This window comes from Nelumbo lutea, chromosome 6 (assembly GCF_056320005.1).
Source record: "Nelumbo lutea isolate HS-2025 chromosome 6, American lotus-T2T, whole genome shotgun sequence".
Lineage (NCBI taxonomy): Eukaryota > Viridiplantae > Streptophyta > Magnoliopsida > Proteales > Nelumbonaceae > Nelumbo > Nelumbo lutea.
In genome coordinates this window covers 17,824,998-17,848,504 of record NC_142689.1, presented here as the reverse complement: position 1 = coordinate 17,848,504, position 23,507 = coordinate 17,824,998, and the positions used below count along the sequence as shown (strand labels likewise).

The 23,507-nt window shown below is 36.7% G+C and overlaps 1 protein-coding gene and 1 pseudogene across 2 annotated transcripts in view; one reads left to right on the top strand and one right to left on the bottom strand.

The window, feature by feature from the left end:
* Positions 1-239: 239 nt before the first annotated feature.
* Positions 240-8,435, top strand: LOC148847665 (protein STRICTOSIDINE SYNTHASE-LIKE 3-like). Its single transcript, XM_088948930.1, has 4 exons — positions 240-1,313; positions 3,987-4,262; positions 7,096-7,263; positions 7,768-8,435. Exons 1-4 carry the CDS (start codon positions 985-987, stop codon positions 8,168-8,170), a joined length of 1,176 nt encoding a protein of 391 aa, XP_088805056.1. The 5' UTR covers positions 240-984; the 3' UTR covers positions 8,171-8,435.
* Positions 8,436-9,353: 918 nt separating this feature from the next.
* Positions 9,354-23,507, bottom strand: part of LOC148847664 (arginine--tRNA ligase, cytoplasmic-like) — a 35,274-nt pseudogene continuing 21,120 nt past the window's right edge. Inside the window, exons 11-18 of the transcript XR_016100528.1 lie at positions 19,920-20,004; positions 18,665-18,849; positions 18,175-18,246; positions 14,051-14,120; positions 10,441-10,530; positions 10,230-10,298; positions 10,001-10,100; positions 9,354-9,598 (exon numbers count right to left, since the gene is read on the bottom strand). The product of XR_016100528.1 is annotated as an arginine--tRNA ligase, cytoplasmic-like (transcript). The remainder of the gene's footprint in view (positions 9,599-10,000; positions 10,101-10,229; positions 10,299-10,440; positions 10,531-14,050; positions 14,121-18,174; positions 18,247-18,664; positions 18,850-19,919; positions 20,005-23,507) is intronic.

Below are 23,507 nucleotides of genomic sequence, written 5' to 3'. Positions count from 1 at the left end.
TACAATATTAAATGTTTTAATTATGATGTTTTGTCAAAATACACATTTATCCCTAAGAAATTCAATAATTAAGGGATAATTTATGTCCAATAAAATTTTCAGAAAACCAAACACTATTTACAATTTTCTAACCAAACTTCGAGCTTTATATGAGCATGCTCAAACTCAAGAGTCGGGCCGGGCTTGGGTTCGGGCCTCAATTAATATAAAGATAAATCCCGACCCAAACCCAGCTTTTTGCAGAGATACGTATTGAATAATTAAAGGGATTCCTATGATTGATTTCATAGGAAAACTGACCCACCATGGAGGATGAAAACGTGCGTTTGAACACGTTAGTTGGATCTTGACGTTTAGTAATTCCACGTGCTTCTGTGTTTCTGAGACTAATCAAATCAAGCGGGGGATTGGCTGTTCGTGGACGTTTCTGTGCCGTTGTTGTCTATTTTTACGAATTTCATTTTGGTTTTGGAAAATTTAGAGTTCCCTCCATCGATTTTAATTTATTTACAGACACTTCGACTCATGAGTTATTACGTCCTTGGTTTTGGGAAATTTAGGTTTTCGGATTTTATTTTACAGGCACAGAGACTTCGACTCATGAGTTATTACCTCCTTGATTTCATTTCCCCTGTTATGGGTTGACCGAACAATAAAAACCAACCCCTTTGATTTTTGGGGGTTCGTGCTACCCAATTCCCGTTCTACTTCTACCAGAAGAAAAAATTGAGTGACGAGAGAACTTTGAACCAGCACTCCACCTACTCGTCAGTCTAAAATGCGTGTGGACCTTGTTACGAGGTAGGAACAATACTCTCTCCTTCCGCTCTCTCCTCACTCTGTCAGTCTTTAAGTTGAACACCAGAATCCATCCAACAAACTAACTAAAAAGAGAGACAAGAGATTTCTTCGTCGACCCATAAAACCCCAAGTGCCTCTCATTCTCTACCGTGGCACATTATCGCTGGACTCGAATTTCCTGCAATGACGCCCACCGGAGTTTTCGCAGGGGTGTTCCTCCTGTTGGCTCTCTACTGTGGAATCGACCCTTTTAAGCACAGTGCCATCTCCAGCTTCCCTGATTTTGTAGCTCACAAGATTGATTTGCCACCATGGTCAGAGATTCCGGTCGAGAGGGACACTCAAAATCTGTTGCAGAAAGCCGAGATTAAGTTTCTGAATCAGGTTCAAGGTCCAGAAAGCGTCGCCTTCGACCCGCTCGGTAGGGGACCTTACACTGGAGTTGCCGACGGTCGGGTTCTTTTCTGGAACGGCAACTCCTGGACTGGTTTCGCTTATACTTCCCCAAATAGGTATGAGTTAATTAGATTTTTGTCATTTTCATCTTCTTGGTCTGTACATCGTGCAATTTTAGTTTTCTAATCTGTTTGGACTGATTCCGCTTATAATCGTCCGAGACGATTATTCTGCTTGGGTTGAACGGTTGGAAATTGGAATTGAAGTCAAATTTTGTACGTAGGGGTGAGCAAAAAAAATCGAAAAATCGAACCGACCAAACCGAATCGAAAAATCAGTTAACCGAATTAATTGATTGATGTTTTTAAAAAACGAAGGTATCAGTTTGGTTTCGGTTAACCAATATAAAAAACCGGTGGTTAACCAAACTGACCGGTATACATATATTTCTATATATTTATAATAAATGATATATTATTTATTAATTAAAATATAATATTATATATATATATATATATATATATATATATATTATATTATTATATATTTTTATAATATATACTATAAAAATTAAAAAACCGATAAACCGAACCAACGGTTAACTAAACCGGTCAACCGGTTAACCGAATGGTTTCGATTTGGTTTCGGTTACCAGTTTTCCAAAAACCGATAGTACCAATTTAATCCAAGAAAAAACCCCACGGTTAACTGAACCGTGAGCACCCTTACTTGTACGGGTGCAAATCGGGCCGGGTTAGGTCAGACTGAGGTCCTCTAACCCAACTTGAGTTGTTTAACCCAAGCCTAACCCTGACCCAATTACCCAACCCTAAAACATCTGATTGGGTTAGGATAGGTTTGGGTTCGGATTAGTCTCGGGTTGGTCGAACATCTCTACTTCATTTTGCCAAATGTATATTTCCTATTTCCTAGAGCTTAAGGATTCATGATGATTCAATATTAGTGTTAACATTATTATATGCAAAAGAACACGGTTATCATGTTTTTAGAAAAGAAAATTTGCCTTTAAATTTAAAATTTTTGACATACAATATACATGCATAATTGCATATAGATACATGCATGAATAGTGAAAAAACACAAATACAATTACTTATATGCATAAATACATGTTTACATAATATTTATACATGTAAATATAAGGTTAAGTTGGGTACAGCTTGGTCAAAGCTTCAACCATAATCCAACCCAAAATTAAGTCAGGTTCATACTTTTCAACCCTAATCCAAACATCAACCCAACCCTATTTTTTTGGGCTAAGTTAGGCTAACCCAAACAAACTTTTCTCTAAAAGACTTCAATGAATGAATAATTTGATCCATTCGAGCCTATAACTCAGAGTTGGGGAGTGGAGTTTACAAGGTTGATGATGGGCTGGTCTATATATTCTATTAGGAAGTTTTTTTGGTTCATGAGTGCAAGTTAGGTGCAAGGAAATTCAACTCTCCTTAGGAAATGTTTTTGGAGATTCTCACTTGAGTAGGATAATTTGTGGGCTGGGCTGTCAATGGCTAGGATGCTAGGGTGGCTACCAGAGCAACAATGGCCTCTCCTTGGAAAGCTATCTCATTGCTGTATCCTACATTCCTTGTACACATTTGTTATGATGTCTCTTATGTTAGTAAAGTCAAAATTTTGGGAAGACCTTTGACGTCCAGAAAATCCTCTGAAAGAACTTTGCCCAACCATCTATTCCATCTCCTTATTCAAGATTGAGCCTATTTCCTACTTGGCCTCCTCTTACATGGGATTTTCATAGGGTTTGGGCCTAAGGAGGGGTTTTAAGTGACATTAAAGAAGCTCAAGATAGGTCTTTTGGAGGAAGTGTCTCATAATCCCTCCAGAGCTTGACTGTCTTTGCTTCTTGCTTCTTTTCTTGTTCTTCTCTATTGAGTTCTTTGGTTTTCCTATCCAGTATCCACCCCTTGCAGGATTTCCTAGTCCTAGTGAGAGATCCATCCGGTACAGTCCTATCCTACAAAAAATCAGCTTTGAGTCTAAGAGTGACCACTAAAAAGGTGCTATTGATTGATTAAGAAAGACGCATTAGTGGATCACATGCATTAGGATATGACTTTTCTGTTTTTGGGATGTTAGTTTCCAGTTAGATCATCCAGCAGTTTTGCTAATCACTCATAGCATATATGATAACAATCCAGTAATTTTATACTACATACCTTTATGTATTCTTGCATACATCATGGAAGGGAGAGTATCTGAACTCTTGATATATGCCTCTAAGTCTTCTCTTGCACATCTTGGAAGGTTGGTAACTGAACCATACTTCATTGTATACGAATTTCATCCAGTTGGAAGTGGACGGGAGTCAATTTTAATAGTTTCTGAGTTGACTTGGTAATTCGCAATGTATGGTTTAAAGAAAGGGCCAAATTGATTACAGTAATCATTGCCATTATTGATTATTCTAATGAAGTAACTTATTTCTCTCAACTTGAGCTCTGGTTTGATTCGGGTTCAAATACATCAATCTTCCCATTTCATTGTCACTAGAAATTTTGTATGGAAATGCAAATTGCACCTGAGGCCCTCAAGCTGAGGGCATGCCTTCGAGGGCATCATGTGTCATAACCAACAAAATGTTTTCAAAAAGAAACTCCCATGTGGTCATTTAATCATGGAATAAGGTCTATTAACTCATTTCATCCTGGAATGCTGAGCATAATTGTTCATCTTTGCAAAACTTCTTATGTATTTTTATTCCTCCAATTTTCACTTGATGTCTTTTGCCATCTTTGAACTGGATTCAGGTCAGAACTGTGTAGTCCAAAGCCATCACCTCTTAGTTACGTGAAGAATGAACACATCTGTGGTCGGCCATTGGGGCTTAGGTTTGACAAGAAAACAGGGGACTTGTACATTGCTGATGCATATTTTGGGTTGATGAAGGTGGGAGCAGAAGGTGGTTTGGCAACACCACTTGTGACTCAGGCAGAAGGGGTTCCATTGAGGTTTACTAATGATTTGGACATTGATGATGAAGGAAATGTGTATTTTACAGATAGCAGCATCAAATACCAGAGGAGGTAGGCAGTTCCTAGCATAAGTTCAATTATCAAGGCCATAATATGCACTCTGGATCTTGTTATGCTTGTTGCGAATGATTTTTTTTTTCATCATAATTGTTGTTCTCTTGTTTTCTTCCCATCTTTTCCTGTATGTACCTAAACCGTAACTGGATTCTATCTTAGAGCATGGTTTTAGAAGGTTTCAGGGGCAAGGCAATAAGTGTATGCCCCAAACTCAGTTGGCAAGAGCCTCTCCATTATGAGATAGTAGGCATGGTCAGGAAAATGGACCATTGTATTGAATAGGTGGCTAGAGTCTCTATGAGAGAACTTTTTAGACTGAAACATGGTTCACAAGACTTGGCAAAAATCGATGAAATCTCCTCTTTTGGCTAGGCGGTGACACAATTTTTTAAGGGACTTTTGTACTATTATCCTCTGATATATTGCTGATGTGTCAGTGGTAGTTCAAATTTCATTGATAAACTTACATTAAATTACATTTAATGTTTAACATTTCAGAATATCATAAAAAACTTTCTGATATTTCATTAAAATCATTATAATTTTTTAAAAATCTCTTCCTACAAGAATAAATGGGAATTTAGTGATTGGATGATGTGCTTGCTATTTTGAAATGAGTCACTTATCTAAATCACTATAATTCATAAGAAAAAGAAAAAAAAAAGGCAGACAATTACAAAAGAGGATTCTCAATCTAATCAAAATGTATAATAACAAGAAAGACAAAAGATTAAAAGGGAGACGAAGAGAAAGATACCTTTTTAAGTATTTTAATCTTCACTTATTTGATTTATACAATTGTTTACTATGATAAAATTATACTTCTAATGATTCTTTGAAAGTTAAATAATATAATTATTCCATGTTTTCAGAAAGCTTCCCTGGTTTTTTAGATTTTCCATGTATATTAGTGAAATTAACAAAACATCCCTAAAATTTCTCTATCTCTACATGATGGAATGGCTACCAATATTGAAATTGTGAACCACGGATTGAAAAACCAATAAAATCTTGTAGAATGCAGAAATGGTTAGAAGTTCTAAATTTAGTCTCTTCTTTGCTACAGATATATTTCTAATCTAGGAATAACGAAAGAAAGTAGAAAGCTTTCTTCAGTAGCCAATTAATCTCTTGTTTGCAGGTCAAATGGTTTGCTCTCTGTTAAGCTTTTCTCTGGTCTTGTGGAAGATATCTCAGTTGCTACTTAATGATAATATCTGCCTTTTGTTGTGAGTGTTTATATTGTATAATTCCTGACCAGGTGTTATGACGTGAGTCTTGTTTGATCTCTGGGTGGAGATAACAGAAAAACTAAATTCTTGTCTTGTTTCACAAGACAAAACAATCACCGCATTGAGCTAAAACTGAACTTAAAAGGTGTCTTCCAACTGCCCTATATAACAATTCAAGTCAAGTACTAAATTAGATCATAGTTTTAAAGTTCATCAAGTCAAATGAAAACTCTGATATGGTGTATATGGAATGCTTTAAGCTGATGGCATACAACTAATTTTGAGTTTTTATCAATGTTCGCAACCTGTTGTTGAGCTGGACAGTCAGACTTATTGACTCATCAGACAATGATGGGTTTGTTTTAGCTCAAATCTGCTAAGTTCCATAAACCTGTTAACTTGGTCAAACCAGTGAACCATTCAACCATTCACTGGTCATGGTTTGAACAGATCATTATCATCTAAACCTGGTCCCAACTATATGGGATCAGCTACATGAATCCTGGTTCACATTCTGTTCTGTTCAGTGCCACATGGTTTGAACCAAGGTTTAAAATGTTTGTGTCAGTGGAAATGTCGGTCCTCCAAATATAGGAAACATGTTGGAAATGTCAGAAATATTGTATGGAAGTATTGTAAAAATTATGTATATGGAGGAAACATTGTAAAATATGCAAAAATATAAAAATGATGTTTTATGAAATGATCAAAGGCACACCTTTTAAAGTTATTATCTTGTTCCAAATCATTATACAAGGTTAAGAAACTAAAGTTATAAACAAGGAATACGTTCTGAAGTTGTCCTATAAACCTTAATATTCAAAACTTCATTATAGAATGAGCTAAGCAAATTTAAACTCATAGAAAATATAAATAGTTCTAATGGATCAACCAAATAATTTATTACACAAACAAAAACTAATATTTAACTTCATGTTTTGAAATGAATATCAAATTGGCTCAAAGCGCTAATCATGTAAGTTAGGTGGGCAATAACATTTTGACTCCACATGTCTATAATATTGTCACCAACTTATGTTATAATACTATCTCTTGTATTTTTGCATAGTGCTGGTAGTGTTCACTGGGGAATATGTCAATCCCAGTAAAATTTCATGTTGCTCCCCATGGGAATGGAAATGTCATGGAAATATTAGGAAGCTTAGGGACATTTTAAACCATGGTTTGAACAGATCAAGTTCTTTAGGCTGTGTTTGGTTTGAAAGAAAAGGTAGGAAAAGGTAGGTAAACCTGTACAAACCATTAAATTATGAGAGGTTAAAAACTTTCAACAGATAACATCACTTCAGGACAGGTCCTACAAATACTGATTTATATAGCTGATGCAGATTGTGAGTACTGTGGATTTTAACACCTACATATTCTCTACTTTTTTAGGTATCTTAAATTTCTTGTATTGAATGAGATCAGTAATTAGCTGCTAGGCATTGCTTTGCCTACTTTTACAACAACTGTCCAGCTCTGACCGTGTGAAAGTTGATTTTTGAAATGAAATGCCTAGATATTTGCATATCTGAGCTTATTTTCTATTCAATTGTTTATAAGGAAATTTTTAACACAGTTTTCTCTTTCAGGAACTTTATGCATCTGGTTTTCTCGGGGGAGGATGATGGGAGGCTTTTGAAATACAATCAAGTAACAGGAGAAACCACTGTTCTTCTACGGAATCTGCAGTTCCCGAATGGGGTGTCCATGAGCAAGGACGGGTCCTTCTTTGTCTTTTCCGAATGTAGTGTTGGCACGTGAGTATTCTCTTCATAAAATATGCTTTTTCCACAGTCGGGGGCAATTCAGTTGGGCACTCTATATTTCTTTCCCTGTTTCATAAATATGACTTTACTGCTTATTATGATAAAGATTTTAGGTTGTGTTTGGTATTATTGCCATTTCTTCTTGACACACTTGGGGCTGATCAGTGCAAATTTGTGAGACGTCTTGTCACATCACATACGGGATTCACTTCAACTAAGAATGCATGTGTCACTGCCGTTTATTGGTAAAACATCACATTTGAGGCTTCTACTCTAAACAGAAATGATTAGTCCCCACATGCAATTTTTAGTAGAAATAACTCTCTTGTGTGATACGACAACAAATTTTTCTCACCAATTTGTATTGATCAGCTCCAAACATGTGAAGAAGAAATGGTGGCAATGGTACCAAACACAATCTTAGGCGCTTGTGAGTAGGGATGGCTGGCTATTCTCCTTAATTTATCTTAGAACATCTCATTTCTGATGATTTAGGTTAACGAGATACTGGTTGAAAGGTGAGAAAGCAGGATCTTCAGAGATATTTGCTACCTTACATGGAGCTCCAGACAATGTAAGAACCAATGAGAATGGTGAATTCTGGGTGGCAATCCACTGTCGTCGCTCTATGTACGCCTATATTACTGGCCTCTACCCCTGGCTGAGGAAATTTATGCTGAAGCTCCCAATTTCTGTCAAATCTCACTATCTACTGCAGATTGGTGGCAAGCAGCATGCAGTGGTTGTCAAATACAGTGCTGAGGGGAAAATACTGCAGATATTGGAGGACAGTGAGGGGAAGGTGGTCAAAGCAGTTAGTGAAGTTGAGGAGAAGGATGGTAAACTGTGGATTGGGAGTGTCTTGATGCCGTTTATGGCAGTCTACCAGTTGAACTGAACAACAGACCGATCCACTTGTCTGATGTTATAAGATACTGAGGTGGTCTTGTTTCTCATATGTACTTCTAGCATGTTGCCTGCACTTGCATTTGTGTTTTGTTTACTTTTGTGGAGGAACGTACAGAACATATAACCCATTCTGCTTCCTAGTTTTGTGTAATTCCTTCTTTTGCCGTGTTTGGCATGCGAAGAGAATTTGTTCGAATGATTTTTATGATTTGAAGAATCACTTTTAATACTTAGATATATGATAGTTATTCAAATGAATTTTTTTTTTCAGCCAAGGTTTAGAGTATTGGACGCAAAGAGTTTCAGAAATGCAATTTAAGGATAAGATCAGATATAGTATTTAGGGAGTAGGCCGATGCCCAACTAGATCTGTCAATGGGTCGGGTCTATCAGATAGAACTGAACCAACCAAACCGAATAATAATTAGGTTGGGACTGGTTCTTGCTGTTTCTAGCCGATATAATTAATGATAAATAAAAATCTCCAGTTTTTTTTTTTAACTCGTGTTGTATTTTATATTTAAAAGGGTAAATTTCATATGACAGTTATTGTTAAACTCGTATATTCTATCAACATATGAACGGTTTACTATTTTACTCAGTTTAAGGTTATATTATCAAAATGAAAATTTTAAGTTACCATTTGGTATTTATAGATGGAAGGTCTTACCTAATTGTCCCAAATAATAATTGGTTTGATTGTGTGTCATTCTTATAGTCCCAATCAAATATTACTGGTACTGGTACACCTTAGACAGTTCTACCCCAAACCCATAAGGCCATAATCCCCCGACCAAGTTTCTGCTACAACCAACTAGGTGTCTTACCAGGGCATTCCATGAAATAAAAACATGATAAAATGATTAGGGTTGAGTCATTTGACTGGATTTCCTTGGGTCCACAAGATGCATGTACCCTACAATAAATTTTAAACATGTCGGCTTATGACTCTTAACAGGCAAACTGATGAGATTCTTCTCGGTGAGTCTCCTGGTTGAACCGGATACTAAAAGCTTAAAACAAATAAAACCTACTCCCCTTTTACATTCAAACGAACAAATTCCTCTTCCCCTCATCCGGAATCCTCTTTCTTTCTAATACACTTGAGAAGAATCCTTCTGCCACATACAAAATTTTGCCAAGTGCAAAGATATTTTGGTGGATGTACATAATTTCCCCAAATCAAGAACCTTATCCATTTCTGTCATTTACAAATTATAAAAGACTGAATTGTGTAATACAATCAACACCCATCTTAAATATATGTTGCATGATGGGTAACAAATAAACCTTAAGTATTGTGTGGTTATATTTTGTAGACAGGTACAATTCCAAGTAGATAAAAACATTTCCTCAGGACTACGGCTGTTGCCTCACACAGCAGCAATCTACTCGTCTCCTCTGCCGATCCAACAACCTGCCCAAGTTGAATACCCAAGTGGATTCAACAAGTTGTCAATTGATATAAGCATTTAATAAATCTACAGAGCTCTATTCTTTGTTTTCATTGTTTGTGCGCATGTGTTGTAATGTGTATGTAGAGAGAATGTTAGCATCAATTTTCCCAAGGCTTAGTTTTGGGAGTAGAAATACAAATATGTAGAGTGCAAAACCTTGTATTTTGTATTATTTTGTAGGTATTTGTACTGTACATATTTGTATTTTGTACTCCTTTCAAACTAAGCCTAAGCCACATCATATGATGTTGAAGTATGTGCAGCTCCAACTCGTATTAGTTTTTAAGTATGTGAAGATGGAAGCAATAAGTGAACCTGTAACTGAGAGGGACTGATGAAACTTTTGAAAAGTCATATCAGACCTGACAGTTGGAATCAAAATTTAGTGAAGTTCTCCAATAAGTTGTAGAGATATTCACACAACACATTTGGCAAGAGATTGTTACAAGCCTCCTCCACAGTCTGACAAAGAGGGAATAAACATAAAGCATCTATCAGTAACAGAAGCCACAATCTAGCATGTGATGTTAAGGGCTGGACATAAAAGAACAAGACACTAGGTACAATCAGAACTTCCTACGCAACCCCTACCTCGGCAAACTGGAGTAGATGAAGCCCCAAAACACGTTCATCTGCATGACCCAACACAATTTCTCCCGTCTGTTTCAAAGAAGATTATGAGAAACATCTAGTTACAACAGAAAACACTCAAAATCATATGGTTATAGTTTCATTAGCAACTCAAATAAATCAATTATTGGTTTAGGGATCGGGCAAGTTGATGCATGGGAAAAGAATTTACCTCCTTCAACTCTTCGATATCTTTACCAGATTTCCTGATGATTGAACAAATACGAGCATGTGCATAGAGGAGGTAAACAGCTGTATTTCCCTGTTCATCAAGAGTGTTACATAGATGAGAGTTGAGACAGGTAAACAAGAGAGAAAGGGAGGGAGGGTGGATGGGAGAGGGATGTTGATGATGATGATAAATGTGCTTAACCATGGATTATGCTCCCTATAGCTAGTATGAGCCCCTGAGGTGCACCACATATATTTTATCTGGTTGTGCAGATGGACTCACTTCTGACAAAATGCATGCTTACTTGCATATACAGATGGTAGACATCAAGATGCTACTGGGCTGCACAATAATTCATCCAATACATACATCCAAAATAAGCTCAGGATTTATTACGAAAACTTCACTTGGAATAGTCTCTCAGAGATGCTGTGCAGCAACAAAATTAGCCCAAGCATTGATATACAAGTGTGTAACCTAACATGAGATTAATGCTGAAAATAATTTCTAATTCCAGAAAAATGGTTAAGGAAAATTTTTTAACCCAAAAGGAACAAGACAGAAATAGTCCATGTCAAATATGCCACCTGGCCTCGTTATAAACTTGAGGCTTGTACATATTTCAAACCAAACCAGTCGGTGTCAACCATGTGACTCATGGCCATTCCTTTCATTGTATCTCGGGTCATATCTTTCCATGAGGAGAGGGTCTCACTCCCCACCATCCATTATTATCATCAAGTAGGGCCCCGCCCCACCACAATAAAACATGGTCAGGCACACAGACTTTTTAATCTAATAAATGATAAAATGCTTCAAAAGGAAAAAAGCATATGAAAAAGAAAAAGGCAATACAAGAAGTAGACAAGACAAATAGCCCACATAAACAAAACAAAAGGAAACCCACACGTTACCCACTGATCAACAGCCAGTAACCAATAAAAAAAAAGCATCAAGAGGGCATATGAATCACAAGAGAAGAAAAACATCCAGAAAGAAACCCCCAGCAGCTCAGATAAATCATCCGAATTCCAGACTGAAAACATATAATAAGAACCAGAATCACTGCAGCCAACACTAAAGAGTAAAGTGGTATTTGCCAATGTCTATGGTCGTCTTCTAGAGCAAAAAAAACAACTGTGTTTTAGAAAACTAAATCATACACATCGATAAATTAATACTCTCAACCCCCCTACATTCATGCCAGTCTTCATCCTCAGATCCATCATTTCCACTCTAGGATAGTTTTAAAATCCATTTGTCCCATATTGGTAGTATGGGATGCTAATGTGAGGTATCCCACATCAGTAGTATGGGATACTGTTGTGGGGTATATATGTGCTTGGGTTCCCTCCCTCTAACAGCTAGCTTTTAGGGGTGAGTTCTCCTAAGGCACATATCAGATAGACATTGTCTCCTTGAAAATCTCATCAGGAAAAGTTCCAGAATTTTTCTTTTCTTCCATGTCATCTCTTGAAGCATGATCCTTGAATGAGAACATTTCATTTTAGTTTAGTCCACCTAATTCCTGACCTAATCCCAACCACTAAAAATATGAAACTAACCGAACTCCTAGCCAAGGCTTAAAATGCTGGTGTTGGTTGAAATGTTGGTCATCCAAATATAGGAAACATGTCGGAAATATCATATGGAAATTTTGTAAAAATTATAAACATGGTGAAAACAATGTAAAATATGCAAAAATATAGAATGATATTTTATGAAATGAAAAAATAAGCATAGGCACACCTATTTCAATTAATATCTTGTTCTAAATCATTAAACAAAGCTAAGAAACTAAGGTTATAGACAAAAAAAGCGTTCTTTAGTTGTCCTGTAAACCCTAAGATTCAAAACTACATGATAGAAAGAGTTTAAGAAATATTTAAACTTGTAGAAAATGAAAATGGTTCTAATAGATCATCAAATAGTCTATTATACAAACAAAAGCTAATATTTAACTTCATGTTTGAAATGGATATTGAGCTGCTTCAAAGTGATAATCGTGTAAGTTAGACAAGCAATAACATTGCTGCTCTACATATCTTGCAACCAACTTATATTATAATACTATCTCTTGTACTCTGCATAGTGTTTGGTAGCGTTCATTGGGGATTATGTCAATTCCAGTAAAATTTTGTGCCATTACCCATGGAAATGGAAATATATCGTGGAAACCGTCTCTTGCACTCCACCTAGTGCTGGTAGTATTCATTGAGGAAACATGTTGATTTCAGTAAAATTTCATGTCACTACCCATAGAAATGGAAATATGTCATAGAAATATTAGAAAATTTAGGGATAGTTTAAACCATGCTCCTAGCAATGCGCTCAGCTTAAAAAGGTTGATAATATATCAACCTACCACACCTCTATTTCTTGAAAGGCCATTACCTCTATGCTATTCCAAGTTATCTGGGTCTTGGGATCTAGAAAGGCCCCCACTAAGCTTACTTGTTTCATCCAATGGAAAGATCTTCATCATCCCTCACTTCCTAATTGTCACACATTATCAGCTACTCTATTAATTACCATTAATATTCTCAAAACCATAATCATTTTGTAAATCATAGAGAAAATTGAACCAAGTTGAATCATGAATCTTATCCAATGTTGCTCCCAGCTATCTGGGGTCTTGGGAGGGATAGACTGGATACAGACCTAAGGCATTTTTTGCCCAAGTGGTCGCTCTCGGACTTGAACCTGCATTTTCATGCTTGTCAGCCCAAGATTTTCCCATTACACCAAGTAATGGCCCCTCCATTCCTACCAATTAATTAAAAATCGATATAGTAAAAATCTAAATATATATAGAAAAATGATTTTACTCTATTTTAAATTCATATATACCATATATGTATCTAAAACAAAAGAGTTTACCATTTATATGCTAGAATCATGTTTGACTTGAAAGGCAAACAATCCACATACAATGGCTTTTTAAATTACATGTGATGGAAAATAAACTCAATATGATTTCTAAAAGGTCTTAAACAACCTGAATAAATCATTTTCTAGTAAGATATTCAGAACAAATATCCTTCGACAAAATTTCAAAAAAACCAAAAAAATAATAACATAGTAAAGAACTAATGCTTAATAGGATTGATTTGATCCACATGAAATCATAATAAATGGTAAGATTCATGAACCAAATCATAACATTCAAACAAAAATAATAAGATTTGCAAAACTGATTCAGATGTAAGATTTAAATCAAAACTCTTGGGATTCATGTAGTAAATTGTACAGCTCACTTTTCAAGAAAATGTTCCAAGGAAAAGGACAAGATAAATAGATGGACTCAAACAATTGCCAGTTAAAAAATAAACTCGTAGATAAGTCTGCTTATTGAGAAAACTTTTTTTTATCTAATATCTATGAAGAACGAAAATACTAAAAAGGATCAAGTAATAAAAATAGAAAGAGATAAGGTTTGTATCATCCAAAAGCATTTGAATGCCTAGCACCATCAGAATCTTTTTTTTGTTTTGTTGAATAAGGATAGTTTCATTACTTCAAAAGAAAAAGATCTCATACAGCACCATCAGAATCTTCAAGTACATCCTCATGCAAAGTGTATACAGGAAGCTTGTGGAAGCAACCATACCTTATCGTTAAGCATTTGATCAAAATTAAACGTATAATTTGTTAGCCGATTGTTCTTCAGGTCAGCGTATCTGTTAAAAAGCAAATTAAACAAAGGCTAGAAAAAGAAAAAGAAGGCCCAGAGTGACCAATAAATCAGAATCAAATTAGTACAAAAGCATGCTTTTAATGAAGTAGTTAGAATATATGCACAAGATAACCCAGTTATTGAGCCAAAAGGAAAAGACAAAAATATAAAATGCTGTCATAGGACATTTCATGATACCAAAATTGTATACTAAAATACCATAAATCTCACATTTCCTGTCAAACTTTACTTCATAATACAGCATAACAACATCTTTCCAATTTGTTCTTATTATTCTGGGCTTGTTCCTTTCCCTAACAACAGAGAAACCTCACAAAAAATAGAGGAAAGAGTTGAAAGGTTGAGAAAGAATCATGAAGACTAATTCACAGCAACAGAAAGTAGTAAGAACTTACAACTCTGCCAGGAGATTGCTAGTTTTTTTTACAAGTTTGTCAGCTTTTTTTGCCACTTTTTGGAACACATGGGAGGAATGAGACCACTATCAAGTCATTGCTTGGAAGAGCAGAGGATATTAAATCATATTGATCACTCAATGAACAGAATAGGACCGTTGAGTTACAAGTGTATACCAAGCATTCAAAGAATAATAAAGAGGTGGGGCCAACACTGATCCTCCACAACAATTGAAAATTCCAGTCCAAAATATAGAAAATCCTTAGCAATGTCTCATCGCTAACCCAGGTACTCTCCTTATGCTATTACTTTGGTACTAGATCATGATTTCTAAACTTAAGTGGAAGGTAACCATTTCTTTAAGAAAAGTATATCGTATTAATCAAAGTATATGGTCCTCTGTAGTCTGTACAATGAGTTTCTGTACAAGTGTAAGACATGCAAGGACCCAAAAAAAGTCCACCTTCAAAACAGTAGAAATATCATCTTTAAATACACTATGAACAGCCAACTTGAGCGGAAGGCAATCATGACAAAGGAAACAATAGACTTTTGAAGAATAACATGTAAGAATTGGTAGAAATACTGAAAGGATAGAGTAAATGGACTGAGAGAGAGAGAAACTGGTAGCAAAAGAGACTCAGACGTATGGAATTAACTATACAGAAACCTTCAAACACATATTTATTGAAGAAAAGTTCTAAGAATTCCTGGCCATCGTATTAATTATACATTAAAAATGCCTTCTTACATGAAGATTTGCAAGAAGTATATATCACCCCCTCCCTAGGTTTATTTCTCCAAAGAATAAACTCTTATTTAATAATTATATGTAAAATACTTAAAATTTTTCATCTCAAATTTCCAAGTAAACATCTCGTTCAGACTTCAAATCAATCCAAAAATCTGTTAGTTCAATGGAAAAAAGCTTGGGTGGTTTAATTATCAAAAAAATAAAGGTTTTGGGTGGTTTTAGCAAATTTGAGGCCCACAACTACATGAAGAGCTTTTTCAATTCTACTCTCAAGGTTATATATGTATTCATGCTTTATATTATGGTTTGCGTTGTGTCTATTAAGCTAATTGTGGTCTAGTTGAACCATCCTTGTGGGAACAATTAGTGACTACATATTCCCTTCATTGTCATTCTTATGAAATTCATTGTTTCCAATTAGAAAAACAATGAAAATCATATCGAATATAATTTAACAGCCATCTAACATTTGTTTGACCCTACTTCAACTTTTATGCAAACTTTTAGTAAGCATCTATTTACTATAGGTAGGGGCCATTGCTTGGTGCATGGTTCATAATTTCAATATAGATGGACGTTTCATAATGTAGAGATGGAATATTTTGCCAAACACGTCGCTAATCTCACTTAGATATTTAAAAATTTAAAGAAATCAATGATAATTCCTAAAAGCTAGAATTAGTTGATAAAACTTCATGGAATTGCTAAGTATAATTGCACATTTAAAGCTCAAAAAACATAGCAAAAGTCTAGTCTTAATTTGATTGATGGTGACCCAAGACAGAAAATTGGGAAAAGAAAAAATTCAAATGGTTCACCAAGGACATTGAGATAAAGTACGGTTAGGTGAAGAGATCTGCTAACTCATTTGCTGATGGGTTAGCCAAGCAAGGGGTGATTAGGGAATCTACGTTCTGGGCTTATATTTGTAATTCTGTCCTTTGTTTTTTCTTTTGGGGGCTCCAACCTCTTCTAGGGGAGCAAAGACAGTTTATCTCCCCTTTTTGTACTTAATTTTCTTAATGACTAATGAAAGTCACTTGTTATTAATCATAAAAAAAAAGTTACTTGTTATTGATCAAAAAATCCCTAACACCCATAAAATGTATAGAATTTGAATGGGAATATGGAAAAATTAAGAGTAAGGAAATAGAGGGTTAAAAAATTGAAAGTAAAAGAAGGGGGAAACACATAAGCTTTCACACAGTAAAATTGAAACTGTAAGAATTATCAGCCCTACTTGCATTTGATGGAAAATAATCGGGATTAAAAGGAGAAAAAAGCTGCTGGCTCTGAAAATATCAGAAGGCTAAAGTTGTGGGGAGAAAAAGATGTAAGATATTATAATGAAAGAAGTTTATATTTTACTTCACAGTGTGGACTTGAAACTTTATGCAATTGTTTGTGGAGGATATAGAATTTTGTAGAATCCACTGAAAAAAAGTTGCAGCATTTTAGGATGGATGTATCCACTTTGTCTTAAGGAAAGATAGCAAAATTTTATTCGGCATCCACATCCACACTTGCACTTAGTGATCTTCCCTAAGTTATTCCAATTAGTGATTACCCACTAAAAATTGGCTCCTGTAGGGCACCATGTGCCACTTCCAAGACTAAACCAACCCAATGAAATCCACTAAACCAAAACAGCCATATGAAATGATATATGGTGGAGGTGGACAACTTTAATGCAATGTTTTTAAATCTGACCCGGAAATGGAACCACTTCTCCATCTAGGTGGCAGGTCAGTAGTTCAATTGTATGATTCAAATGGGTCAATCCATGACATCATAAATTGAATACAAATATTATAAATAGATAAAATACAGAAATTTATGGAAAGTTACAAAAAAAGTAGAAGAAATTGGGCAACCTCTAATATTATATATTCATTATATAAACAAAAAACAAGATTGATAAATGAGAAATATTGACTAAAAACAAAAACAAAAAAGAGAATAAACCTCTGATCCATGAACTGTTGACTGGGTCAAACAGTTCAGCAGTTCAACCAGCTGGGTCACCATGTTATTGACCATCAATGGTTTTTTGCAACTCAGTGGTTCAATGTGACAGAGAAACTGGTCTAGTCCAACTGGCCAATATGACCAGAGTTTGAAAATATTGCTTTAACAATAATCACTCGCCCCCTTCCCCAAAAGAAAAATGTCCAGATTCTGATAAAGAAAAACAAAGTATAAACAATAGGGGATATTACTTGTACATTTCCTGGGGTTTTAGTCAAATACTAATACCTCCCCTAGGGTTTACCTATTAACTTATTACCCCTTATAATTTGGGGGTGAGTTATACACACCTCCACTAACCTGCTGTCAGTTTTAGTGAAGGAAATTGTTCAAATGACATTTAAAGCTTTTCAAAAGTCCATTTTAACTTATATATCACTTGTATATTATATGGACATAAAAACCATTATATTTTTTGTAAGGGACAAATTTTTTTCTGCCATAACCCATATAAGGTGGGAATGAAAAGTTAAAATAGTTTCAAGTAAAATAAAAAAAAAATCTCGAGATAGTAATACTGCATTTAGTTTTATAAATTACTCCTACCAATTCAAAGCATATGAGGCAAAATTGCATTTTATCATTTAAGGCATTTTAGAAAAAAAATATTTATGTCTAAATTCTCTCTCTTCAATTAACAAAACCCCTGTGGTTTCATGATCAAAGGGAGCATAAAATAATAGATAAACCTAAAAGGAGGTCTTACTGTCTTAGTATTTCACTGAAATCCCAAGGGAGGGACTTCTCTGTAGAAGCTTCCTGCAAGGGTGCAACTAATTTGCCACTTACACATCATAGGAAATATTTAACCAAGTCCCAAAGAAAAGAGAACAGGAAGGAATAGGAATAGAAAACTCACTTAATAGCCCCATAACCAACAGCTTCCGCAGTTTGTTCGAGATCATTATCACTCCACTCTGCATCTTTACCTGGCCAAAGATACAAAATTCAGCAGTGCAAATAGTTAGATATGGTTACAATAAGCAATTCATATCATTCATCATTTTGAGTACAAAAACAGCCTATCCTGGTAAATGAGTTAGGAATATGCAAGAGATTAAAGCAACAGAACGCAGAAAATTATAAAAGTAGACCAGTCTTTATCAGAAAACAAAATGTTAGTAAACAACCGGTTTATGCAACAATTGGTTTTTCATCCTACAGACAAGGCAGGAAACTTGAAAAGACGTATCCAACTTTGCCTTGAAATAGCTTTTCATGAGTTCCAATATTTATGTAGAGTGACAAATACAGGAGTTGCATAAACTTGTTTAATCACATCCCCTTATCAGAAAAGGAAAATGGGAAAGATGAAAAGAGCAGGTCTGTAGTCATGAAGTAAATCAACTCGCTCAATAAGTGCTGCTTTACTGCGGTTCTTAGCTTCATCAAGTAAATCAACTAATCGAACCACTTCAGTGCTACGAGTACGGAACCGCTTACCATCATCTCCAAGAACAAGACCAAACCCCACATGGGTTGCTTGGGGGTAGGCCTTGCCATCACACGGAAGCCAACCAGCACGTTTTGCAGCCTGAAACAAATCATCACAGATTTAGATCCACTTATACAAAATAAAATGTCACTTCTAGTAGCATTTAGATACTATTGATCAACTTTATCAAGTAGATCATCATTAGTCAAAAGGTCCCAACTGTTGTTAAACAAAATACCTATTCACTTGAGAAAGAAGCCAATCATGAAAATCTCCAATGACAGCATCAATGTCATGCATTTAATTGTCTTATTACAACGCTTAATAACATGGTAATAATGAGTAGGACAGAAGAGTTTACTTTATATATAGAAAAGGAAAATTATCTAAAACCTCCCCTCACTCTATTAACAATGCCTTAGCTTTCCCTAACTTTCAGATACCTCCTGGGAACCCCTGTCAGATTTATTCCATTAAATGGTAAAGAAAAAAGTGCAAAGTTACTACTATACCCATCATACATAGTGTACTGGTGTGTAATATAATATGCCCAAAATACCCTTAAACAATTGTTGTTCTATAAATGAACAAAATGTCATTGATCTAACAGATGGAGGACCTGTCAAAGTGACAAGTTGTTGAGTATGAGGACATATCTGTGTTCAGTATTGGTGCATTAAATGGACAGTGGTGATCAATATTAGGATCTTTGCAAGTATTAGACAACTTGGTTTATTATTTGGATTTGGGCATGCCAATATGGAATAAAATCAATGTGCCTCATTGCCAGTTTTCTTTTGTTGATCAGCCTCATTGCTTCAATTTTCTTATAATGTGTTGAATAAATTGATCAAAGAGTATTAGTTGTAAAACGTTTTTTCAATAGATGAACAGAGAGAGATGGTTAGCATGTTCAAGGGGTATGTTTGTCACATTAAAAAATGTGAGATGACATCAAATGGGTTAGGGTTATTTTTGTCATTTTAAAGTTACTTTTTTATGAAACCATAAGAAGATGTGAATTAAGTATATGATTGACAAAAACTTCGATTCTTTGGAGGCATCTAAAAGTCAGGGAAAGTTTTAAACAATTTCAATAAAGTGGGGAGGATTTAGATAACTTCTCTACAGAAAATGTGTTGCAGATCATAAGATGGCATTATACGTACACTGAAAAACATTTCAAAGTGTTGTTGCTGGCCAACATCAGTGACATAAATTATCCACTCAGCTTTTTCTTCATTAAGACGATACCTGCAACATTGGAAGCAGCAACATGAAATAGTACAAGTTTACATGGATGAAATAAGCCTGCATTTGTTTAATAATTATGTAAATTTATAATTAATAAATTCAGCAATTTATGTTTATAAATTTTTATTACATTTTATAAGTTGTGAAGTTAAACTTTGACGGGAGCAGTGAGGGTAACCCAGGACCTTCCGGTGTAGGAGGTGTACTCAAAGACGAAAATGGGAAAGTGGTTACACTGTTCTCAGGTCCCATTGGGAGGGGCGACTCTCTTAGAACTGAAATGTATGCCTTACTAGAAGGTTTAAGGAAGACAAAAGAGCTGAACGTTCAAAAGCTGATTGTTGAAGGAGACTCCCAACTATATTTATCAAAAAAAAAGGAGACTCCCAACTAGCTTTAAACTGGTTAAGGAAGGATTGTGGACTTTGGATGTATGCTAATGAGAGGAGAGAAGTTAAGTGGTTATCTAGGGGCTTGGAATTTCAATTTCAATGGGTGAAGAGAACTGCTAATGCCTTTGCAGATAACTTGGCAAAGCAGGAGGTGGGAAGGAGTCAATTATTTTGGGCTATTCTGTAATTTTCTTTTCAGGTTCTCTAGGAGGAGCTAAGTCATTTTTTCTCCCCTGGAGTTCTGTATGTAATCCTGTTTATTTTATTAATATAATTTTCTGTTATTGATAAAAAAAAAGTAATTAATTTTTATTTCTAAATAGTGATGAATTCATAGATTGGGCTCAGGTTTGTCCAACACTTGGACAAACAGAGAACCAACAACTGGCCAAGCCGAGGACCGCCATGTGGAAGGAGCCCAAATGAATTGAGGAACAGTGATGTGGCGCACTCCCATCTAGCCAATAGGCTAACGGTGGTGTGTAACAGCACTCTTCGGCACAACAGCACTCTTCGACACCTATATAAGAGCATGCCATTGCCACCCAAGGTGAGGATCTCTTCGCTCCGCAGCTACCAAAAACTACTTTAAGCTCTCTAGCTCTCTAAGCTCTTTAGCTCATACAACTTAGTCAAACTTGGCTAGCTGACCACCCATCTGCTCTTACTAACTTGAATGTTGGAGTGCTCCTCCCCAGGGAACCACCTCAGGGTCTCTAGCCTTTGGTGTGCAGGTCATTGGATCAGCACAACTCATCCAGCTCACCAGGACACTTCATCCACTGCTCATCCACCTCAACTGGACCAAAACCAGATTGGTATCATCTGTGGGAAACACAACAAAAAAGTCAACTTTAGCTCTACACATTTTCCTCTTTCGATGACAATGCCTCCCAAGAACCATACCAATCACTTCAGCTGCTCCAACAACACTCCCCCAAGGGCTCTCACACCGATAATAATGTATCATCGGCCTGTGAACAGAAGAATCAACCTGTGACTCAAGGGTATTTCCACTCACTCCAACAACAAGTCAAAGACCTCATCACCACTTTCCAAGGAAGGATATCTTATCCGATTGAACAACCTACCTAGGAGCGCAAAGCGCAAAATGTTGGCTAACCGGCTACCAGGCAGAACTAGAACAACCAACAATCACCTCACTGCTCTGAGAACCCCTAAAAGAAAAATGCACAAAATCCTTAACACTATGGCGTTCAGATCCCAGACAAGGAACGCCTCAATCCTCATATTCAACCTCCATGCTCTCACGCTGAGTCTGGCTCAATTAGGGACAAAGACAACCAGTCTGAGCTAAATGCCGTTTAGAGGAGTCACCAGGGTCATTGAGGAGCTCCTCTCGAAGCCCATGTTTACAAGGAGCCAATGTTCACCAAGGAGATCATGAACGCACTTCCCCCAACTGGCTTCAAGGTATCGCAATTTGAGAAATACGACAGCACCATTGACCCCATCGACCAGCTGGAGAGCTTCAAAGATCTCATGCTACTACATGGTGCCTCGAATGCCCTCTCAAGGCTTTCCTCTCCACATTGAAGGAAGCCACCCGATAGTGGTTTTCAACACTGCCACCTCTCTCCATCAATAGCCAACAACATCAAAAGACAACAACCACTTTAATGCAAAAGAAAGACAAGCCCCTCCGAGACTTCTTGGCAAGATTCAACGCCAACAAGGTCCACCCAGGTGCAAGACCTGAACTAGTCCATCACAATGGCTGCTTTGATGCAAGGACTATGTAGTTTTTGCTTTAACTTCTCCCTCGAGAAGATGCCTCCCATAGACATGTCCGACAAGTACATCAACGCCAAAAAAGCACAAGCATGTAGAAGGGATGTGGAGGAAGACCGACAAGAGAGGAAGCGCAAGGACAAAGATGGCTACCACTCCAATTGAGACAAAAAAGAGTCCAGGCCAAGTCACAACTACAAGACAAGGGCTTCCCATCTGACCTTCAGCAAATACATGCCCCTTAACAATATGCGAACAAAGATCCTGATATAGGTGAAGGACAAGGGCTTCATCCAATGGCTTGAGAACATGAAATCCCAAGGCAACAAAAGCAATCGGGACAAATATTCTTGATTCCACAGAGAATACAACCATGATAACGAAGATTTCCAAGACCTTCGAAACCAGATGAGGACCTCGCCAAACGAGGTTACCTCAGCAAGTAAGTCACCAACCACTGTGACCATAACAAGGTGAGCTCAGCAACACTGACACCCCAAACAACCAAGACCCGCCACCTACTATCATCTCTAGTGGACCAGCACGAAGGGGAGAGAGCTCCTCGACCTGGAAGGCTTATGCTCAACTCAACCAAGTGGACAACTGAGCCCAGAAGAAGACCAAGGTGAAGACCAAGTAGTGGCCCGACAGTATTGTGTAGTGGCCCCTAAGAGAAAGACGATCTCTCAAGAGGATCTTGTCATGGATGGTCTGGACGTCTAGGACAAGCTAAAAACTTAGTGTGGCATGCTTGTCAAGGGTTTGATTCAGGTACCCTTGTTTAACGGTGATTCAGAGAAATTTGTCCAAGTAGGTTCACTACTAGAGGATGGTCTCCGGAACAACATCGTCCAATTTCCTAAGGCTAATGCCGATGACTTTGCATGTTTTGATACAGATATGTCCAAAACCTATCCCCAGGCTGTAACTTATCAGCTCAATGTGGATCCGCACTACTGCCCATTCAGTAGAAGAAGAGGAGATTGCCTAGGAGAGGTCGCATATCATAAATGAGGAGATCAACAAACTCCTTCGAGCAAACTTCATCAAAGAAGTGGATTACTCATACTAGTTAGCGAATGTTGTGATGGTGAAAAAGGTCAACGGGAAGTGAAGGATCACCAACTTGAACAAGGCATGCCCAAAGGATAGCTTCCCCCTATCAAGGATTGACCAACTCATTAGTGCCACCTTGGGTCACAAGATGCTCAATTTCTTGGATGCCTTCTCAAGTTACAACCAGATTCAAATGCATCCCCTCAACTAGGAGAAGATAGTCTTCATCGCAGACCAATGATAGCACTGATACCAAGTCATGACCTTCGGCCTAAAGAACGCAAGCACTACTTTTGTCTTTTT

Coding starts and splice junctions, on each gene's coding strand:
- LOC148847665 (XM_088948930.1), top strand. CDS start 985: ATGACGCCCACCGGAGTTTTCGCAGGGGTGTTCCTCCTGTTGGCTCTC. Junction 1,314..3,986: donor GCTTATACTTCCCCAAATAG/GTATGAGTTAAT, acceptor AACTGGATTCAG/GTCAGAACTGTGTAGTCCAA. Junction 7,264..7,767: donor TCCGAATGTAGTGTTGGCAC/GTGAGTATTCTC, acceptor CTGATGATTTAG/GTTAACGAGATACTGGTTGA.